The sequence below is a fragment of the Neoarius graeffei genome, chromosome 18, assembly GCF_027579695.1.
Source record: "Neoarius graeffei isolate fNeoGra1 chromosome 18, fNeoGra1.pri, whole genome shotgun sequence".
In the NCBI taxonomy this organism is placed as follows: Eukaryota; Metazoa; Chordata; class Actinopteri; order Siluriformes; family Ariidae; genus Neoarius; species Neoarius graeffei.
In genome coordinates, this window is record NC_083586.1 from 58,859,737 (window position 1) to 58,882,236 (window position 22,500).

The 22,500-nt window shown below is 41.4% G+C and overlaps 1 protein-coding gene across 1 annotated transcript in view; it reads left to right on the plus strand.

The window, feature by feature from the left end:
- The window catches only part of nup133 (nucleoporin 133), an 85,614-nt gene that overhangs the window by 59,047 nt on the left and 4,067 nt on the right, over positions 1–22,500 (plus strand). Inside the window, exons 18-20 of the mRNA XM_060899091.1 lie at positions 2,276–2,527; positions 7,486–7,619; positions 10,111–10,269. Coding sequence (XP_060755074.1) covers positions 2,276–2,527; positions 7,486–7,619; positions 10,111–10,269 — 545 coding nt within the window. The remainder of the gene's footprint in view (positions 1–2,275; positions 2,528–7,485; positions 7,620–10,110; positions 10,270–22,500) is intronic.

The following is a 22,500-nucleotide window of genomic DNA, read 5'->3' on the forward strand; positions in this document are numbered from 1 at the left end:
AAAGGAGACGGTCGATGGTGAATATCGGCACAGCAATCGACAAGTGGAAATCGCGTTCTATCCGCCATTGCTGATAATCTGTGCCACGTCACACGTGACGTGGTACACAAGAAGGGGAACCTGCCGATGACCTCACGTTTCACTACCGCGCGGAAATTAAAAGGGTAGGTGACTTTGGTCGCAAAATTAATATACTTGTCGTTGTCAAAAAATTATGTTTGGTATATCATTTTGAAGCTAAAAGATTTCTCTGTCTAGTCATGTTGTCATAAAATATACTGTATTTTATGCCAAAGAATACATCCAATGGTGGAATGGCACTTTAACAAGGTAACAAGTTTAAAAAATCCTTGTCTAAGAAACGAACTTAAAATATCTATAATAGATAGACATAATGAACTTCCACTACATATAAAAGTATTTAATGGTAAGAACATGTTTGAAATTTTTTTCCCTAATAATAATAATATAATTATTGCATTTTTCACAAATTGCTCCTGTGATTTCATTGGTTTGTTTACATTCTTCATCTTTTAAGCATTAAAATTTTTTTTTTTTAAGACTAGTTCAAAAAGATCAAAGAAGTTTGAAAATTACAGAGCTGAAATGTCCAAGGAAGAATTAAATAAATGTCGTCTAGAGCTATTCTGTTCCTCAGCACAACAGCAAGGCGGCACTTTCTACAAAAAAACAACACTGAAGTCAATTCATGCAGCCATCGATAGGTTTTTAAGAAGTCTGCCTTTAAGAAGCAGAAATGATTTTATCGGACATTTTGTATAAAGTTTTTATTTATCGAATTTGCAAAAAATAAAAATGCTCCGTTTCTCAAAATCCAGTGAATGTGGGGAGAATAAAGCAGTTATTCCAGTCAATCTTGTCGTACGTGGACGTGGATTATAGCATCTATCAGCTTGTGCACGACTCGATTTCATGGAATAACTGTTAAATATCATTCTTTATTATCTCATCTCATTATCTGTAGCCGCTTTATCCTGTTCTACAGGGTCGCAGGCGAGCTGGAGCCTATCCCAGCTGACTACGGGCGAAAGGCGGGGTACACCCTGGACAAGTCGCCAGGTCATCACAGGGCTGACACATAGACACAGACAACCATTCACACTCACATTCACACCTACGCTCAATTTAGAGTCACCAGTTAACCTAACCTGCATGTCTTTGGACTGTGGGGGAAACCGGAGCACCCGGAGGAAACCCACGCGGACACGGGGAGAACATGCAAACTCTGCACAGAAAGGCCCTCACCGGCCACGGGGCTCGAACCCGGACCTTCTTGCTGTGAGGTGACAGCGGTAACCACTACTTCTTTATTATTATTATTTATTAATTTTATTAAATTTTTTTTTTTTTTACACACCATTTTGTTTGGCTGACCGAACTGCCCACAAATAACAGTCCGCTCATTCACAGTCACTTTGCACTTTTGTCAACATGGTTCAATTTCTTAATTGTTTGACTCGTAGTGAGAACTTTTATAATCGGTATTTTAAAAAAAATAATAATAATATACTGAACTTGGTTTTCACAAAATATTGTGATTTGTTCGTGTCTCACGAGCAATTATTTGGCATTGGTAAATAATTAATTAATTCAGTTGCTCACCACTAACATCACGATATTTTGTTCAGCCTCGTCCCATTATTATTATTATTATTAGCCTAATTGTTCTTTTCTCTTTTTGTTAGGGTCTTTGTTAAACCTGCTACTCCAACAATTACAGTAGCTTAATGAGGAAAGAACACTGTATTTGCTTTAGTGCTGAACAGGGTTCATACAGACGCTTCGGAACGTCATTCCAGGACTTTTAGTGAATTTCTGTTGCATGAGCTCCGACTCAACACCAAAAATAATACCGAGCTCAACTACGGCAGCACTAACAGGACAGAAGCTAAACTATGCTACGTCGGAAGCGCTCGATTTCCGACGTCTAATGTAAAAAAATTTCTACGTTAATTTTATTTCAATGCACATCAAGTCATGGTTGTGTAACCATGACGACAGTCATGAATGAGGGTTTAATGGCAGCATGTTCTATAGAAGTGCTGAGTAACAGATTAATTTAATTGCAAAATGAACCTCATTTTATTTACACAGATGCTTTTTACTTGCTAGTGTGTGTGGAAATGTGAATGAAAATTAAAACTGCGATGTAACCATAGCAACAAGTGTGATGGTAGCCTGTTGATATGCAGTATGGATCAGAAGGTGAGCAAAATAAAATGTTTGTGTGTGTATGTGCACGCGTGCGCTGCAGCCTCAGGTGGAGTGGGCGGAGTTCGTACAGTCATCGCCCGGCAGCATGACGTGATCCTGCACAGTGTGTATCCTCACGCTGACTCAGGACTCCGTAACGCTCTCAGCGAGCAGCTGGTGGCGCTGTTGGACTCGCTGCTCAGCGGCTACGTGGCCCAGCTCACCTCACTACGTCGCCCCGGGCAACAGGAGCGCTACGACGCCCTGGAGATGGAGTACACGCAGCGTCGTTCTGAACTGCTCACGCCCCTGCGTAAGTTCCTGAGTTCCTTCCACATTGAAAACGCATCCGACAACAAACACGTGCCAGTTGTTTTTGTTTGTTTTTTTTCCCCGTTATCCAGCTATGAAAAGCTCAAAATCAAAAATGTAATTATTATTATTAATGTCTGTATTGTTAATGTTCAACTGAAGGAGTTTGTTACGAACCACAGAAACTGAAATTTTTCAATTTCTGAGCAAAAAAATATCGCAAGAAGGCAGCAACAGTAAAATTTATAATAATGTTTCAAATTCATTATCACGTACAGTAACGCTTCCTTTTTGCCTGACAGGTGAATCTCAAACAGCCAGCTGTTCACTACATGTGTTCCTTACGTAGGGAATGACGTAACGCGGTGTCGGAGCCAGTCGGAGATTTTGATTATAATAACCACTAGGGCTGAACGATATGGACACAATTTCATATCTCGATATTCATGCCAGATATCTCGATATCAATACGATACGTTATGACTACGGGTTCGGTGAAAACCAAGCATTTTTCAGAAAAATAAAAACATCATAATACAAAAAAATGTGGAAAGTGCAGTTTTTTTTTTTTTTAAGAACTCACTGCCAGTCATCAACATTAACATAAATTATGAATAAATAAATTACAAATCAAACATTTTACTGCAGCTCTATGGAATCAATTTTGTGCCAAAATGTTCACACAATACTTTTTAAATATCAAACAAAAACGATAAATCAAAATTTAAAAAAAAAAAAATTCAAAAAAGAGTCAATTTTTTTAGGCTGGCAAACAAATTATTTGTGTAATCGTGCAAAATATATCAGTCTATTACTCTTCAGAAACCTTTTATTTTTGTTCCGCGTCTTTCTCAGTTTTGTTTGGCGTAATTTATTTTGGTTGCGATTCCAGCTTTCTCGTTTGCGCTCCCTGACTTTTTGCTTGCAGTTTTGGCACAAACTTCACGTGTGGGTGGGCTGTCCAGGAACGCATTCCCATTGGCTAACTTGTGTTTGACTGACAGCTACGCTCAGCCATTCCCTACTCGGATTCTGGCGGACTGTTTGACGCGTGACCGATCCATTGACGGTAAGCAAGGATCGAGTGGACTTGTGCACTACTGCAACACGTACAACACATTTGTCCCGCACTTACACTTTGTTGAATTAATTCAGTATCATAGTCGCCACTGAAGTCCACTCGATCCCTGTTTACCGTCAATGGATCGGTCACTCGTCAAACAGTCCGCCAGAATCCGAGTAGGGAATGGCTGAGCGTAGCTGTCACTCAAACACAAGTTAGCCAATGGGAATGCATTCCTGGACAGCCCGCCCACACGTCAAGTTTGTGCCAAAACTGCAAGCAAAAAGTCAGGGAGCGCAAACGAGAAAGCTGGAATCGCAACCAAAATAAATTACGCCAAACAAAACTGAGAAAGACGCGGAACAAAAATAAAAGGTTTCTGAAGAGTAATAGACTGATATTTTGCACGATTACACGAATAATTTGTTTGCCAGTCTAAAAAAATTGACTTTTTTTTTTTTTGTATTTTGATTTGTCGTTTTTGTTTGATATTTCAAAAGTATTGTATGAACATATTTTTTTTTGTAACTTTATTTATAGGTTTTTACAATTATACAAACAACAACAGCAACCCAGTTCCCACCCACCCAAGGGTACACAACACATACATTACTCAGTTTAATTTAAAAAAGAAAAAAAAACATTGAAATATAGCAAGAGGAAAATAGAAATGAGAGTAGTTAAATTATATATAATAATAATAATGACAACAGTAACAATAATAACAACAACAACAATAATAAAAGGGGTCTGCCACCTTGAGGAACATCTTAACCTTTAGACACACTTTATAGATTTGTTTGTGAGTGTCCATTTACAAACAGTGTAACTGTGCTGCACCCAGTGCCCTACCAGTCCAGTTGACATACGCACCATTGACGCTTAAGAGAAAGAAAGACTGTCTGCAAACTCTAGAAAAGGACTCCATGCATTGTGAAACCTGCTAGAAGATCTACCCCTTGAGTATCTAAGCTTTTCTAGGGGCAAAAAAGCTAAGACCTCTTTTACCCAACAAAGGAAGGACGTGGGATTAGCAGACTTCCACTGCCGCAAGATAAGTCTCCTAGCAAGAAGTGAAGCAAATGCAATGGCGTGTGCTTGGGACGTAGAGATCTGAACATTATCACCTACAACCCCAAAAATAGCAGTGATTGGGTCTAATGGGATGTGCCTGCCACACATATGCGTAAAACCATCAAATATATGCGTCCAAAAATTAGTCAGTGATGGACATGACCAGAACATGTGTCCAAGAGTGGCCAAGCCCCGATGACATCTCAAACAATGTGGGTCAGTGTTTGGGTAAATGTTAGCCAACCATTCCCTGGAGAAATGAAGCCTGTGCAGAATCTTAGGCTACGTTCACACCGCAGGCTGAAGTGACTTAAATCCGATCTTTTCGCCCATATGTGACCTGTATCCGATTTTTTATTGACAATATGAACGACACAGATCCGATTTTTTCAAATCCGACCCAGGCCGTTTGGATATGTGGTCCTAATTCCGATCCCTATCCGCTCTTTTCATATGCGACTTCAGTCTGAACCGCCAGGTCGCATTCATCCGACTTACACGTCATCAACAAGCCACAAACGTCACTATTCTGCGCTGAAGTAGGCGGCGGGTCTCTCAGAAAAAGTTACAACAACATGGCGCATAATCACGGGCGCAGATAGAGGGGGGGACGGGGGGGATTCGTCCCACCCAGATTTCAATTCACCTCGTTCGGTCCCCCCCACTTATAGGGAGGAAAAAACGTCTATGCTGTCTTTCTTTGCATAAGGCAAACCTCACGGAAAAATCAAAAGACTAATTACCATTCGGTTTATTGAGGTGCACAGCAGTACAGACATAGTTGCAACAACTCGCATAAAACAAAGACTGATATTCGGTTGGTTGAGCTGCGCAGACTGCACAGGTTGCGAGCTCGAGCTTGGTTGCTATGGTAACCCACAAGAAGTTTGACAGGCATATTGGGGTTGGGGTTGGTTTGCTGGCAGCTTTGTCCCCCCCAGTTCAAAAACGTATCTGCGCCCCTGTGCATGACATCAGTGCGAGGGACGCTTCGGGCTGTGAAGGTTCTGAATCTTCTCAATGGAAGGACGCAGAGGTTAGGGAGCTGATTTCCATTTGGGGGGATGCAGCTATTCAAGCTAGATTGGATGGGTCATACCGCAACCGGGCGGTTTTACTTCCGTAAACACTGGCCATGCTCACTGCGTGTGACGTCGTCGTATCCTGCAATGCGCATGCGGAACACTTTTAGGTGGCTTTTCGTTCATACTGAGGATCACATACAAGTCGCGTATATTTGTTAATGTGAACGACCTCACAAAAAAATCGGAATTGAGCATTAAGCCTCGCAGTGTGAACGTAGCGTTAAACTAAATCAAATTGTGTCTAAGGCTTAAAGATGAAGTATGAATCCAATCCAGGCAACCTTCCCAGGTCAGCGCTGAGATTGGAACACCAAGGTCCCGTTCCCAAGTGCATCTAATCTTCTCGGTTGAAGGCGTAGCGAGATTCAAAATAATGTTGTACATAAAAGAAATGTTGCCCTTAAGAGTAGGATCCCGCCCAAGTATTCTGTCAAGCAAATCATTATCAGGTAAGTGAGGAAATTTGTATGAACATTTTGGCACAAAATTGATTCCATACAGCTCTGCTTTAACAATAAATAACAAATGCAGCAGCTGGTGGAACATTGAAAGTGCATTGAAGTGCAACATCTTGTATTCTTCAAAAGATCACATAACTGTATGCAGAAAATGCATTTTCTACTAACAGAACAGGTACCGTGTCTTTCGCAGTGTGGTACGTTATAGCGTCTGTAATTTCTTTGTCTGGTGGACGTCGACTCGTACGGTGTAACGCTACTGAACGCATCAGCAATCAAACTTTGCTTTGGCTTATTTTGGGATGACTGAGAAGTCCCCGGTGTTTCTCTCACGGTCATACACTCTTCGTGCAGCGCGCGATGGTGGTGTTTCAGGTGGCGAAACACGTTTGTTGTGCTACCTTGCTTCGTCGCAATTTTTGCTAAGCACGACCTGCACAACACCTCACTCTGGTTAACATCGTCCTTTTCCAATCCAAAATACCTCCAAGTAACGGAGGATGATTTATGTTTTGGCACCAAGTCAGATTCTGCACCGCCACCGGCCGCATTATCTTCCGCACTCGTTTTCTTTCTTTCTTTTTAATTTCCCCACTGTGTCTGTAGTGTGCGCGCATCGGTCTCCATCTCCCTTGTCCCGCCCTCATATGTTTGTCATTGGTTGGCTTCAGCTGTCGATCCACAGCAAGCATGGAATAAGGTTTGTTGTTGGCCGGCCTTAGCGGTGCATTCAAGGGCGATCGTAAAAATGATGTTTGTTGTGACCGCCAGAGCTGTACATGCAGGGAGGGGAAATCTATATCGTCTATAGCGTTGCTTTTTCAATATTAATATCTTGAATGTTCATATCTAGATATAGATAAGATAACGATATATCGTTCAGCCCTAATAACCACTGACTTGGAATATCAGTTTTCGTAGTTTCAGGAGATGTGCTTCGTTTCGATTTTTCTATAGAGTTAATTACATCATGAATACACAAATTAGAAGATGTATCCAAATAAATAACGCTTCAGTTCAGAGTCATGCTGAGGACAGGTTTTGATTTTAGCGTGGATATTTTTCTCTTTCGTGTATATGAACGTAATAAAAATGGAAACGGCGGTCAGCCAGCAGCAGGATCACATGACAGCGTGCTTCCTGGAGCAGTGTGGGACTGAGCTGTACAGGGGGCGTTCTTTCACTTTTATGTGAATTATCTACGCTGTATTCATTCGAGATGTCTGGCTCTGCTTATCTCTGATTCACCGTGTGTGTGTGTGTGTGTGGGTGTGTTTAGTGGAACTGGGTCAGTATCAGTGGGTGGCGGCTCTGGCTGAAAAGTACTGCGATTTTGACATCCTGGTGCAGATGTGCGAGCAGACGGACAACCAGGCTCGCCTGCAGCACTACATGACTAAATTCGCTGACCAGGTAACGCTGCCACGCCCCATCACCTGTATCACATTATCATTCCTTTATTCCTTACAACCCGATGTTTATTCCGGATTTTTTTTTTTTTTTTAAATTAAACCAAAATGAAAGCTTGCTTCCTGAGCTGAACAGAACAGGGTTCTACAGTCCAGTTCTAGAGTACCCACAGGTCCTAAAAACACTTTGTAGACATATTAATTAAAATTTTATTTTATATATATCATTATTTTTTTAATTAAATCAAAATGTAAGCTCGCGTCCTTAACTGAACAGAACCAGGTTCTAGAGTACCCACATATCCTAAAAACACTTCCTGGACCTTATGAAGAGCATTATGATGTTTATTCTGATTGATTGATTAATTAATTAAATCAATTAAAACGAAAGCTTGCATCCTGAACTGAACAGAACATGGTTCTAGACTCTGGTTCTAGAGTACCCACAGGTCCTAAAAACACTTTCTGGGCTTTATGAAGAACCTTATGATGTTTATTCAGATTCCCCCCTCCCCAAGTTTTATTAAATCAAAATGAAAGCTTGCGTCCTGAACTGAACAGAACCGGGTTCTAGAGTACCCACATGTCCTAAAAACGCTTCCTGGATCTTATGAAGAGCATTATGATGTTTATTCTGATTTTTAAATTAAAATGAAGGCTTTCTTCCTAAACTGAATAGAACCGGGCTCTAGAGTACCCACAGATCCTAAAAACACTTCCTGGACCTTAGGAAGAGCATGATGATGTTTATTCTGATTTTATTTATTTATTAAATCAATTAAAATGAAAACTTGCTTCCTGAACTGGACAGAACATGGTTCTGGACTCTGGTTCTAGAGTACCCACAGGTCCTAAAAACACTTCCTGGGCTTTATGAAGAACCTTATGATGTTTATTCAGATTCCCCCCCCAAGTTTTATTAAATCAAAATGAAAGCTTGCGTCCTGAACTGAACAGAACCAGGTTCTAGAGTACCCACATGTCCTAAAAACGCTTCCTGGACCTTATGAAGAGCATTATGATGTTTATTCTGATTAATTAATTAATTAAATCAATTAAAACGAAAGCTTGCATCCTGAACTGAACAGAACATGGTTCTAGACTCTGGTTCTAGAGTACCCACAGGTCCTAAAAACACTTCCTGAGCTTTATGAAGAACCTTATGATGTTTATTCAGATTCCCCCCCAAGTTTTATTAAATCAAAATGAAAGCTTGCGTCCTGAACTGAACAGAACCGGGTTCTAGAGTACCCACATGTCCTAAAAACGCTTCCTGGATCTTATGAAGAGCATTATGATGTTTATTCTGATTTTTAAATTAAAATGAAGGCTTTCTTCCTAAACTGAATAGAACCGGGCTCTAGAGTACCCACAGATCCTAAAAACACTTCCTGGACCTTAGGAAGAGCATGATGATGTTTATTCTGATTTTATTTATTTATTAAATCAATTAAAATGAAAACTTGCTTCCTGAACTGGACAGAACATGGTTCTGGACTCTGGTTCTAGAGTACCCACAGGTCCTAAAAACACTTCCTGGGCTTTATGAAGAACCTTATGATGTTTATTCAGATTCCCCCCCAAGTTTTATTAAATCAAAATGAAAGCTTGCGTCCTGAACTGAACAGAACCAGGTTCTAGAGTACCCACATGTCCTAAAAACGCTTCCTGGACCTTATGAAGAGCATTATGATGTTTATTCTGATTAATTAATTAATTAAATCAATTAAAACGAAAACTTGCTTCCTGAACTGGACAGAACATGGTTCTGGACTCTGGTTCTAGAGTACCCACAGGTCCTAAAAACACTTCCTGGGCTTTATGAAGAACCTTATGATGTTTATTCAGATTCCCCCCCAAGTTTTATTAAATCAAAATGAAAGCTTGCGTCCTGAACTGAACAGAACCAGGTTCTAGAGTACCCACATGTCCTAAAAACGCTTCCTGGACCTTATGAAGAGCATTATGATGTTTATTCTGATTAATTAATTAATTAAATCAATTAAAACGAAAGCTTGCATCCTGAACTGAACAGAACATGGTTCTAGACTCTGGTTCTAGAGTACCCACAGGTCCTAAAAACAATTCCTGGACTTTATGAAGAACCTTATGATGTTTATTCAGATTTTTTTTAAAAAATATTATTAAATCATAATGAAACTTTTGCTTCCTGAACTGAACAGAACTGGGTTCTAGAGTACCCACATGTCCTAAAAACACTTCTTTGGCCTTATGAAGAACATTATGATGTTTATTCTGGATTATTATTATTATTAAATCATATGAAAGCTTGCTTCATGATCTCTGCAGAACCAAGTTCTAGAGTCCGGTTCTAGAGTACCCACAGGTCCTAAAAACACTTCCTGGACCTTATGAAGATGATCAATCTCATTTCATTGAAAGGATTTATTTTTTATTTTATTTAATTTTTTTAAATCGGTTCACATGGCACCTGTAAAGGTGTAAGCTTGGTGTCTTGTGTGCGTTTCCTGTAGAACTTTGCTGACTTCCTGTTCCGCTGGTACATGGAGAAGGGGAAGCGAGGGAAGCTGCTGTCTCAGCCCATCGCTCAGCATCAGCAGCTCGCCAGCTTCCTGCAGGCCCACGAACACCTGAGCTGGCTGCACCACATCCACGTGCAGGACTTCCAGAGTGTACGACACACACACACACACACACTACATACTGGAGATGCCGTGCACTGATGTTACTGAAACCTGAATCCTGATTGGCCAGATGGTGTTGATTTAATTTCCTGTAACAGCAGTAGTTCGGACTGCGATTCAAATCCCAGGTTTACGTAAACGCGCACTCTAATACGCTACCGTTTCTATAGTAATGGATCAGCTTTTTTTATTTTTTTAAATCACAATCTTTGCCACATAATTGCTGAGATTGTAACAAGTTTTGTTTGCGCTGGAATGTTTAGATTTATTACGTTTATTTATGCAATTAGTCTAATTATGCATAAACCTGCACACTTAATTCAACCAGAAATCTGGTCTTTGGATGATGATGATGATGAATTAAATAAGTTTTCACCATGAAGGAACTCTCAGGAGAGAAAACATTCATAAAAATCATTTCTTTAATTAGTTTATTTAAGATTAAAATGTGCACTGATGTTAAAATGATATTTTATGAGGGTTTTCTTAATCGTTAGCCTAGTAAACTAGACCCACCCGCCTAGCGGCCAAAAATATTTTTTGCTTGCGAGTGGGTCTAGCCTCGCACCATATCAACAAAAACACCCCGGGCATCAAATCGTGCCCTCCAATCACAACGCAAGGTTTTTGTTTGGATTCTTTGGGCGGGCTTTTGCAGGAGTGACGACAAGGCTGCACGACGCTGGAGAAAGCGCAACAGGAAAGATGGCTACGGCTAGTGAACAGTGCGCGTTTGACTCCGCTTTGGAATCAGTTTTAGAAGAATTAGACTTGGAGTTTTCGTTGAAACATGAGCAGGAAGAGGCTCTCCGCTCATTCCTTTTCAAGAAGGATGTTTTCGCCGTTTTGCCGACCGGCTATGGCAAAAGTCTGATCTACCAGCTGGCTCCGCTCGTAGCCAAAAGGATGGGGCTAGTTTGTGCAGTACGAAGAATTAATAAACAGCTTTGAAACATTACTTTTTGATTGTTTCTTATTTTCCCGTTATTTTAAATTTAAGGGAAATTATTTCACCAAACACCACTAAATAAAAACTCTAAAAACAGTTTAAGCAAACCCTTGAAAAACACTTGAAAAAAATAAGAGTGTATGTTAAGTATGTGGTACAGACTCCAAACTTGTGGTCATTATCTCCAAACTTCTTAATATCTAGAACCTGTTTATTAATTAATACTCATTTTGAAAAATTATTTATTTCAAGGCCTCCCCCACTGCTTTCTGTCGCTCTGACTACGTCACAGTCACTGTTGCGCTGATTGGTCAGAGCGTTGGCCTATACGCACAGAGACAGTTTGAAAGACAGCGGTTTGTTCCTCCCACACCCTTCAGAAATGTCTACGGATCGAGGCCAGACTAAATATTCACATTTAGTCTGGCTTGCCAGGCTACTTAATCGTCACTGTTTTGTGAAATTCCTCCGTAATATTGTTCTAAGTAGAGACAGAGATGCGCCGTAAAACAGTCGGTTCTGAATAGAATTTAGAAGTTAAATTGATTTTGAGGGAAAATAAAGCCAGTTTCAGTGCAGTTATTGTGGTCTTTGAGGTTTGTAAAGGAAACTAATGTGTATCATAGTGATTTCATGAAAAAAAAAAATATATATATATATATATATATATATATATATATATATATATACACACACACGTGTGCATCAGTGGCGGCTGGTAGTCTTTCAAACGGGAGGCTGGTCGGTTACGATATTTCCAGATTTTAAAAGAAAAAACATCAGTTTTGCCCATACTCTTGCCTCTGATCTGGCTGATTGTTGGCAGGGTCACAAACTGTGAAATAACAGGTTCTTTTGGCCCATTAGCCTACTGTCCAATATACATGATGGTGGTGTTGGGGGGAGGGGTATATTTTAACATTTTATATTTTAAAATTGTGGCATGTGGTTTAAAAATTGATCATTATTGAAAGCAGCTCTTTGTCAGGAACCTCAGCAGTAACAGCAGAGTGTTCTGGAATAGGCACAAGCACTGACCTTGGGGAGCCAAACATAGAGCTGGGTGCCACACATTTCATTCAGTGACACTTTCCCTATATTTTACTTATTTTGACTGAGAAATGTTTTATTGACAATTTTGATAACGCTTCACTTTTAATCCAGGTCTGTAGTGTGAAATGTTCTCGGCTGTGTTTTTGTTTAAAAATGTTTTCCAAATTGTAGCTGTGTTTAATTCATATCCAGAGAAATATATATTCCAATATAATATACTCAGCATAAACATTTTAAATAGATTCTATATTTTTGGTCCATCCATGACATATTACTAAAGTAGCCTATTTACTGTTGTTGATGTGGGTCACTTGCTGTTAGCCAATTCACTTTCTCGTACCAGGAGAGCTGAAAGGAACGAGTATTATTCCCTACCTTTTTCACCAAGTCAATTTGAGGCGTTGGTCTACCCTGCTCTTTAATTTTAATTTTTTCCTCGAAAGGAAGACTGGCAAATGGCTTCGCCAAAATTAAATCAGCAATGCTTGGCATCCGTGCGCAGCTTTCGTGCTAGCTGACTAGCCCCCTCAAGTTCAAGTTCAGTCACTCAAATAAACGAAACTTCTGGAACTAAGATAGCAAACTTGACAACACTATATTTACACTTTATTTACAATGAAAATATATACAAACTAAAAAAGCTGGTAGAAACCGTATGTAATGAATGAAATCGAAATGTAAGCTGATCTCTTACAATACACCACACCACTTGCGAATCCGCATGGGACTGAACTGAGATTCACCGCTGCCTGTCTATAGTTGAAACGAGCTGTCAATCAAAGAAAATATCCAGCTGCTTTCACCAATCACCAGCCTCCTCGCGGAAACTGCCATGTCCCTCCCACTGTGAGGCTCGGAGTCCGTGGGCGGGCGTTTTCGCAGTATTTGTCCAATAACCGTCTTGCATTTTGAGATTGAAAAGTGCAGAGCTCCCAAATGCCATTGAAGTCCACTGAGTCTGCGCTGCATCGCGCTGTCACGAGGGGGAAAAACTCACGCGCACATTAAAGTTATAAGGGCATTTTTAGAGGAGGCTGAGCCTCCCTTGTTGTCTTAGAGCAATCGCCTGTGGTGTGCATCAGGGCTTTACGTTAACTTTTTTGCTCACCGGCCGCTGTGGCTAGTGGTTTTCCCGAGTCACTAGCCATTCAGCCTTTTCACTAGCCACAATTTTGTTGCCAGGAAATCGCAGTTTTTTTCTTCACCATGATACGTTAAAGTTCGGAAGCTCTAGATTTAATTATGAATGGCAGCGTATAATGCATCTCTACAGTAGCACTCAATACTCAGTGCTGTTAAGGTCGCTCCCGATATGAAAACACGCAACCAGTTCAGGCAAAAATATAAACAGAGTATTCTGTTTATTGAACTCAAATTCAAGCCCTTTACAATATGAAATATCGTATAATATGAAAAATAACATTCAGTACAACTGAACTGATTCTAATATTAAAAGTCCAATTCAAAACATTTATCATTGAAAAACATTTGATGTTTTCATATGCAAGTATTATGTGTATTATCAAGTATTATGTATTATCTATTAATTGTGTGTGTGTGAGAGAACGTGTAGAGAGAGACATTAAATGTCCTCATTACATTCATCATCAGATGAGTCTGAATGGTCCATATGAAAAATGGTCTTCGTGACCTGCGGCTTCCAGCAGGCCATAAGTCGATAGCTGGGGCGGATCAACTTCTTTCCAATCGCGTGAACGTTTCTAACCAGCAGCTCCATCCTCTCCAGCTCAGCCGACTTCATGACAGCCAGGGACTGAAAGCAATGCTGTCCTGTAGTGACCAGCCGTCTTCGCCTGTTTTGATGTTATAGTACCGATGTGTGCATTTGACTTTTCGTGGTCCTTTATAGTTTCGAGTTTAAAATTACTGGTGCCCGTCTTTGCCAGACTTTCTACAGTCTTCGCAGTACAGGGTATTTTCGGTTTTGCTATGAACTAGCGAATCTGGGCGGCACGGTGGTGTAGTGGTTAGCGCTGTCGCCTCACAGCAAGAAGGTCCGGGTTCGAGCCCCGTGGCCGGCGAGGGCCTTTCTGTGCGGAGTTTGCATGTTGTCCGCGTGGGTTTCCTCCGGGTGCTCCGGTTTCCCCCACAGTCCAAAGACATGCAGGTTAGGTTAACTGGTGACTCTAAATTGACCGTAGGTGTGAATGTGAGTGTGAATGGTTGTCTGTGTCTGTGTCAGCCCTGTGATGACCTGGCGACTTGTCCAGGGTGTACCCCGCCTTTCGCCCGTAGTCAGCTGGGATAGGCTCCAGCTTGCCTGCGACCCTGTAGAACAGGATAAAGCAGCTAGAGATAATGAGATGAGATGAGAGATCTCTTGTGTGGCGTGTCATTCACCCCTTCATTTAAATATGTCGAAAATTTTTCGGCGTGCGCTTTGCGCATCACGGACCTCGGTGATTTTAAAATGCTGCTGCGGCCCTGCTCATCGCTGCCCCTTTTTCCCTGAGCAGCAGGGTTTGAAACTCCAGCTATATGCTGCCACGTAGTGCGCTTGTCAGTCGTCAGCAACTTTGTCGCTTCGTTCATTAACCGCAGGTTACCGTATCACTGATTTTATCTGAGACGTTAAAGGGATAGTTTGGGATTTTTGACATGAATCTGTATGGCATCCCCATCAATAGTGTCGTGCAAAAACACTGACTTACCCCTGACAGCATCCTGTGGGTCCAGTTCTTGTCCAGTTTTGGTCCAGACGAAAGTAGTCCGGCAAGTTTGTTGGGGTCACGAAAGTAAAACGTTTTTCGTCTCAAAACAGTACGTGTTCAAAAGACTGATATATTTGCATCACAAAACCGTTGCCAAATAAAAAGTCAGACCTCGAAATCGCTTGGCACTATTTTCTCTCCCTTCTTATCACTGCGCGCTGCCGCCAGGTGACAGCCACGGCTGTTTCATTCATTGTTTACTAGTGATGGGAATTTCGGCTCTTTTGGCTCTTCTTACTATAAGGAGCCGGCTCTTTCGGAAGATTTTTTATAATTATTTCTCATGACTTGTACATTCACATCGAGTACACATATCAATGCAAATTAACACGAAGGGATTTACTAGACCAATTTATATCTGGAACTATTTTCAGCCACAGCACAGGCAAAGCACCGCTGCAGCCGCAAAGACACCGCGCAGCGCCTGAAAACCCGTTTTCAGGCGCTGCGCGGTGTCTTTGCGCCTTCCCTTTCCTACCTATTCCTTTAATTGCTGCAATTAACTAGTTAATTCTGATTCTATTTCTCCTCTCAGTTATAATCTGTCCTGCTTTTGAAAAGATCCTCTCTGGGGGGACAGATGCTGCCACTATACACATCCTCCGTGCCATCACGTGTGTAAGCCGTGGACAGAGTGCAGCCTTGGTCTCCCACCAGCTTAGTGGGTCTGCGTTTCGCTGTCACCTGGCGGCAGCGCGCAGTGATAAGAAGGGAGAGAAAATAGTGCCAAGCGATTTCGAGGTCTGACTTTTTATTTGGCAACGGTTTTGTGATGCAAATATATCACTCTTTTGAACACATACTGTTTTGAGACGAAAAACGTTTTACTTTCGTGACCCCAACAAACTTGCCGGACTACTTTCGTCTGGACCAAAACTGGACAAGAACTGGACCCACAGGATGCTGTCAGGGGTAAGTCAGTGTGTTTGCACGACACTATTGATGGGGATGCCATACAGATTCATGTCAAAAATCCCGAACTATCCCTTTAACGAACGTTCTAAACAATTCTAACGTTGTCAGAATGTTTATGCAGGTGCTCATGGGAGTTGTAGGTGTGTAATATTACATTGCAGTGCGTTTATTATATCAGATGCCTTCAGAGAAAACTACAATTAAAATATATTGTCATACCACAGAATAAACCACCCGCCAAAGTGGCTAGTGGGACTAAAGTCATTACCCGCCAAAGCCGAATTTTACCCGCATTTGGCGGGTGGGTGGGCGGGTGCTAATGTAAAGCCCTGGTGTGCATCAGGAAACATGTTTTCAGGAGTACGTGACAAAGTGGGTGGAGCTTAAAGAATTAAAGTGGGTGGAGTTCTAGATTAACTTGGTGCTGTTCATACACGGAGTAAAATTAATGTTTCTAACATTTTTATTTGTATAATTTAAACAGTCTTTGTTTGGGGTTTTTTTTTTTTTTTTATTTGTTTAATGTTCCTTAATAATTTGTGTATCACTTGGTTTTTAGTTAGATCTTGATGGTGATTTGCTGGTTGAGAGTAGAATAGTTTTTATTTGCTGCTTGATTTACCCCCCCCCCAAGGCTCACAGCTTTTCAAACAGAACCTTGCGACCAGTTTGAGTTTATTTGATTCGTCACGTACTTCATATAGTTTGTGACCGGGCGAAACCACAGCTGGTTTTCAACCGCGTTGATTTGTGACTTCCTGACGCAGCCGTCCCCGATCTCTCCGGGGCTGGGACCAGCACGAAGTGTTCAGTGGCTTGGATTTCGGATTGAAAAAGTCCAATCGGGTTTTTTGTTTCAGTCTTTACACTGATCATAATCCGGTCATTCGGCAGCAGGTCTGTGTGCGTCATCAGTCGACTGTACTGTACTGAAAAACAAGATGCTATAAAACACCAAGGGTTTTTGTTTGTTTGTTTGTTTGTTTGTTTGTTTGTTTGTTTGTTTTAAAGTGCTGATGACACAAACATGACTCTATGCAATTTCTTAAATAAACTATACAACACGGCAAACATGTTAGATTTCTGTTATAATTGCGTGAAAAGAAGGTGTTGTTACGCGAATATCCAACTTTTAATTGCACAGCGCAAGAAAACTGGGTCCGTGTAGACCCCAAAGCCGCCGCCAGGCGCCGCTAAAACCGCCATTTAGAATTTGAGCCGCCGCCAGCCAATAATTTTGTAAGCCAATTTGAGCCGCTATCTAATAAAATTTGGCTGAGCCACTAAGAATTGTGTACATCAAATAATGGGTTTATCCACATCATGAGCTACAAGAAAAGTGACACAAACATGATCAACTGTACACACTAGTAGTAACACAATAGAGACGTATAGGCATACACTGTAGAGATTTAGAACTGATATCACAGCACAGAGAGCCACCACAAGCTTGCCGTTGTGACTACCTGTCTGGCTTCCCGCCCCTCACACTGTTACCACGATACACTGGGGAACCCGGGAACCCACCCAGAGCATCAATCGACTCCGATATCGACGAGATGGCTGCATTCTTTGCCGCTGCTGAGGGAAAGTGTAAAGGTTTTTTTGTTTGTTTGTTTGTTTCACATACTTCGAGATTGATAAAAAAAACGTACTCCACCACTCTACTTTCATCATAGTAAGATAGCTGCCAGTCCTTCACTGGTCATTGCTAGTGAGAGTAGATAGCTAGATGCCTTCCTCGAACAATCCAGATTAGCTTATTATTAGCATTGAACTACAATCTTGCTAGATTTATATTTACAATGAAGTAAGAGACCAGGGGACCTGTGGTAATTTGCTATTTATTCCCCCCATTTGTTTGATCCGTTCGCCCGGATATATGCCACACAGTGACGTCCAGTATCAGCCATTTGTAGCCATAAACATTTTGGTGGCTGCAGCAGCCATTAAGGTTTTGGCTGAGTCAGCTAGCCAGCCAATAATTTCATCAGCCAGCCATTATCCTGAAAACAAACGGCTTCGGGGTCTAGGTCCGTGGCTCGCGGCCATGTTGTGACGTCAGCGGAAGAACACGCTGCGGTTCACTGGCTGTTCTACTCAATGGAAATGGCGCATGAAAACGCCGGCGAACTTTCTAGTGCTAGCTCTTCAACAACCAAATACTGGTACTTTAAGCAGTGATCATGATGGCATGATTTTATCTGATTTTAAATGAATGAGATTGATAAGAATGTGAATGTTCACAACTAGTACATACAAACTCTGCAGCTTCTGATTCAGCAGCTGCGTCACACTCCGCAAAAACATCAGCAAGAACCTACAATATAAATGGAAATGCAATACACTAAGCTCAAATGACTTTTGGAAAGTACAATTTCTACATATTCTTGAAGTCGGTCATCGGGGTACTTGCTACCGTTCCCTAACAACGCATGGCAAAGGGTAAAGTGTAGTGTTGCTACGAGTACTTGCTAAAGCCTCCGGTGGAAGATCCTCGATGTGCTGATAAGACATACAGTTCTATAGAACACACAAGTGTCACGATAATCACAAAAGAGATGCAAATTGTTAAAATACCTCATTTTTAAGCAATCACGTATTGATCTCTTCCGAATAGAATCTATGATAGCCTACCCTCTTTACCCTTTGCCTCTCGTTGCTAGGCGGCAGTTAGATGAAAGCCGCAAGCTTTCACAAGCAAATACATGACTGATATCACGCCGACTTTATGATTACATTTATGATTATCATGAATGTGTACTCTATGATGTGTACTCTATGAGCGCTCTGGAGCGAGTCACTTCCAAGATGGCCGCGCAGACCGCATGGTTACTATTTTTAGCATCATGTCGGAGCACTCTATAGCTCTACGTACCTTTATCTTATGTCGTTTCTCAACACATGTTCTGACAGTTGGACTGTCTTTGGAGGAGTCGCCTTGTCCCAGGCGACTGCTGGATCCGGCATAGCTACTAGTAGACCCCCTCCGGAATACTGTAGGCACTGCTGATGGCAGCAACACACGTTTGTGCTGAACTGAACACCCAAGAGATTCCTTTAAGCTGGGAAGGGTGTCAAAACAATCCAAATGGAAGTGTTCAGAGCACAGGACGGATGTTGGTGAGGGCTCCCACTTGTCACGAGTGCGCCCGACTTGCTTCACCCACTTCGCATGCAGCTCGGGATCTCTGGGAAACTTGAATAAACTTACCCCATCCTTGTGGGTTTTGGAGCAAAAGCCGGCAACACAACGCGAAGGCATAATAACTAATATATGTGTGTATGTATGTATAATAAAAATACTAATAATGACAAACTGAACACCTGCCGCATCAACAACAAACTGGTAAGTGAGGAGGAAGGTTCTTTCGCTGACGTCATATAGCTCCTCCTCCTCTTTCGTCTCCTGGGTGCTGCAGCCCCGTCAAATTTGCCCAAATAGCCGCGTTTTTTATCATAACTTGTAAAATAGGCGCCTTCGTGAATTAATATATGGATCATCGGGAATTACTTTTTATGTTATAAAACATCGCCAAAGATGTCAAAAACGTGTCATCAGCCCTTTAAATGAGGTATTTTAATTTTTTAATGCTTAGAAATCATTAACAACATTTTAGAAGGAAAAAAAAAATCAGGAATCAGCAAGAAGAGCAGTGCTCGGTTAAAAGTGCCCTCTATTAGCTGTGAGGTTTTGGTGTATTCTGAATTTTTATTCGATGTAAAATAAGTAAAAATGACTGTTGGGGTTCACCCAGAAAGAGACCCCGATTCCTTCGTGGGCCACCCTCGGATCCGGGACGAATGATAGAACGATAGAAACAGACAGGGGAACCAGAGAGTTCACATGCCAGTTTATTCGCACAGTCACTTCGTCAAAGATGAAAGATTACAAACACCTTTTATAACAAATCATAATCTCTCCAAACGGCTATTGTGTCTGTCAAATGTGTGTGTGTGTTTGTATGTGACCTCAGAGAGGGGTGTGTGTGTGTCTATGGGAGGGTGTGAGTGAGTGACATCATTTTGATATCTGTGTCTATGTGCTAGGTCGGCAAATCACATCTTAATTCCATATGTATGTGTGTGTGAATGAAACCTTCAATCATAAGCAAAATAATATTTCAGCAATTTCATTTACGTACGTCAAAGCGCGCGAGATGTTTTTACGACAATGTTTTAAACAAAGACTATGTTTGGTCTAACAAAGAAGTGTTCTTCTCCACTGGACGAAGGTCAGGCTACACAGGAACAGTTTAAAATCACTGCCATAGTATATGCAATAGACTAAAATAATAAAGGATCTTAAAAAGCTCTAAAATCTATAAGTAATATATACTATAATATATACTATAAAAATATAATATAAGAGTCTTAACTCTTTGTTCAGCAATAAGGCTACCATTACATCCAACATTAAAGTGTGTGTGTGGGTCGATCTGACACTAAAACAGACCTTGGTGGGTCCTTCAGACACTTCTCTGTTCAAAATACACATTTCATAAACAAAATGTTCCCAAACAATGTCCAGCCGAGACAGAAGGTCATTTTTAACTGAACCTTAAGTTAACTCTTAATTTTGTCACCATTTTAATAATAATACTTATAAGAATAATAAGAATAATACTTATATAAACCTAACAATGACAACAGTGCAGGATTGTAGGACTCGAGTCGGACTCGTGCCCTAATTTTAAGGACTTGTGACTCGACTAAGACTCGTGCATTAACTGCATTCGGACTCTGATTTTTTTTTTTTTTCTTTATTTTTTGTAGCACACCTTAAGCCTAGGTCACAACCGGACGTACGATTTTTTTGGCCGTGCGATTTTTGGCGTTTCCCAAATCGCTGTGGTTTTTTTTTGTTGTTGTTGTTCGTGGAGAAAGACGCACGTTGGCCGTAAGTTTGTCTTGCAACCTGAAAAAAATGTAAGCGCCTGTAGAGTTTGTTTGACATGACAAAGAACCTCTGCGGCCAGTCTGCGGCTCGAAAATCAGCACGTCACACGCGCGCCCTCCGTGCATTTCTTGCACGTAGACCGGCCGTAGGAGCACGTACGGCCGGGTGTGACCGAGGCAATAATAATTTGGCTTAAGATACTTAGCTACATTAATGTTTGTACTAATTTCATAGCCTGGCAAGCCAGACTATTTCACAAAACAGTGACGATTAAGTAGCCTGGCAAGCCAGACTAAATGTGAATATTTAGTCTGGCCTCGATCCGTAGACATTTCTGAAGGGTGTGGGAGGAACAACCCGCTGTCTTTCAAACTGTCTCTGTGCGTATAGGCCAACGCTCTGACCAATCAGCGCAACAGTGACTGTGACGTAGTCAGAGCGACAGAAAGCAGTGGGGGAGGCCTTGAAATAAATAATTTTTCAAAATGCGTATTAATTAATAAACAGGTTCTAGATATTAAGAAGTTTGGAGATAATGACCACAAGTTTGGAGTCTGTACCACATACACATTTTTTTCCAAGTGTTTTTCAAGGGTTTGCTTAAACTGTTTTTGAGAGTTTTTATTTAGTGGTGTTTGGTGAAATAATTTCCCTTAAATGTAAAATAACGGGAAAATAAGAAACAATCAAAAAGTAATGTTTCAAAGCTGTTTATTAATTCTTCGTACTGCACAAACTAGCCCCATCCTTTTGGCTACGAGCGGAGCCAGCTGGTAGATCAGACTTTTGCCATAGCCGGTCGGCAAAACAGCGAAAACGTCCTTCTTGAAAAGGAATGAGCGGAGAGCCTCTTCCTGCTCATGTTTCAACGAAAACTCCAAGTCTAATTCTTCTAAAACTGATTCCAAAGCGGAGTCAAACGCGCGCTGTTCACTAGCCCGTAGCCATCTTTCCTGTTGTGCTTTCTCCAGCGTCGCGCAGCTTTGTCGTCACTCCTGCAAAAACCCGCCCAAAGAATCCAAACAAAAACCTTGCGTTGTGATTGGCGGGCACGATTTGATGCCCGGGGTGTTTTTGTTTATATGGTGCGAGGCTAGACCCATTCGCTAGGCAAAAAATATTTTTGGCCGCTAGGCGGGTGGGTCTAGTTTACTAGGCTATTAATTTCATGCAAGCGTGTTACACCTGCGTGCCTGCATCAGATAGAGACTCATGCACGCACTGTAAACGACTCTCACCTACACAGGATTAAGGCGCAATCAGTGCGCCGATGTCAGAATGCACTCATTTTGCGAAGTATTGAGTTGCATTTCTGATACATTCCCAAGCCTGATTTCCTGTTTCTCGTCTTTGATTCCGCCGAGTCTACGATAGTCTGTTTGTGCCTCGCTCGACTTATTGCTCGTTTCACCGTTTTATGATTTGGCCTGCCGTTCTGGATCGTTTACCGTCTTCACTTGTATTAATAAACACACCTTCTGCACTTCCATCCGTCTCCTAACCATCTCTGACAGAATACTTCACACTCGCTGATAAAGAGAAGTACATTCACCTGTTCATACGTCATGTTCAGGAACAAACTAATGTTAATGGCGCTGAAACAGACACTGTCACATGGTGCGGCTGGAGTCTTGGACTCGACTCGGATCAGTCGTGGACTCGACTCGAAA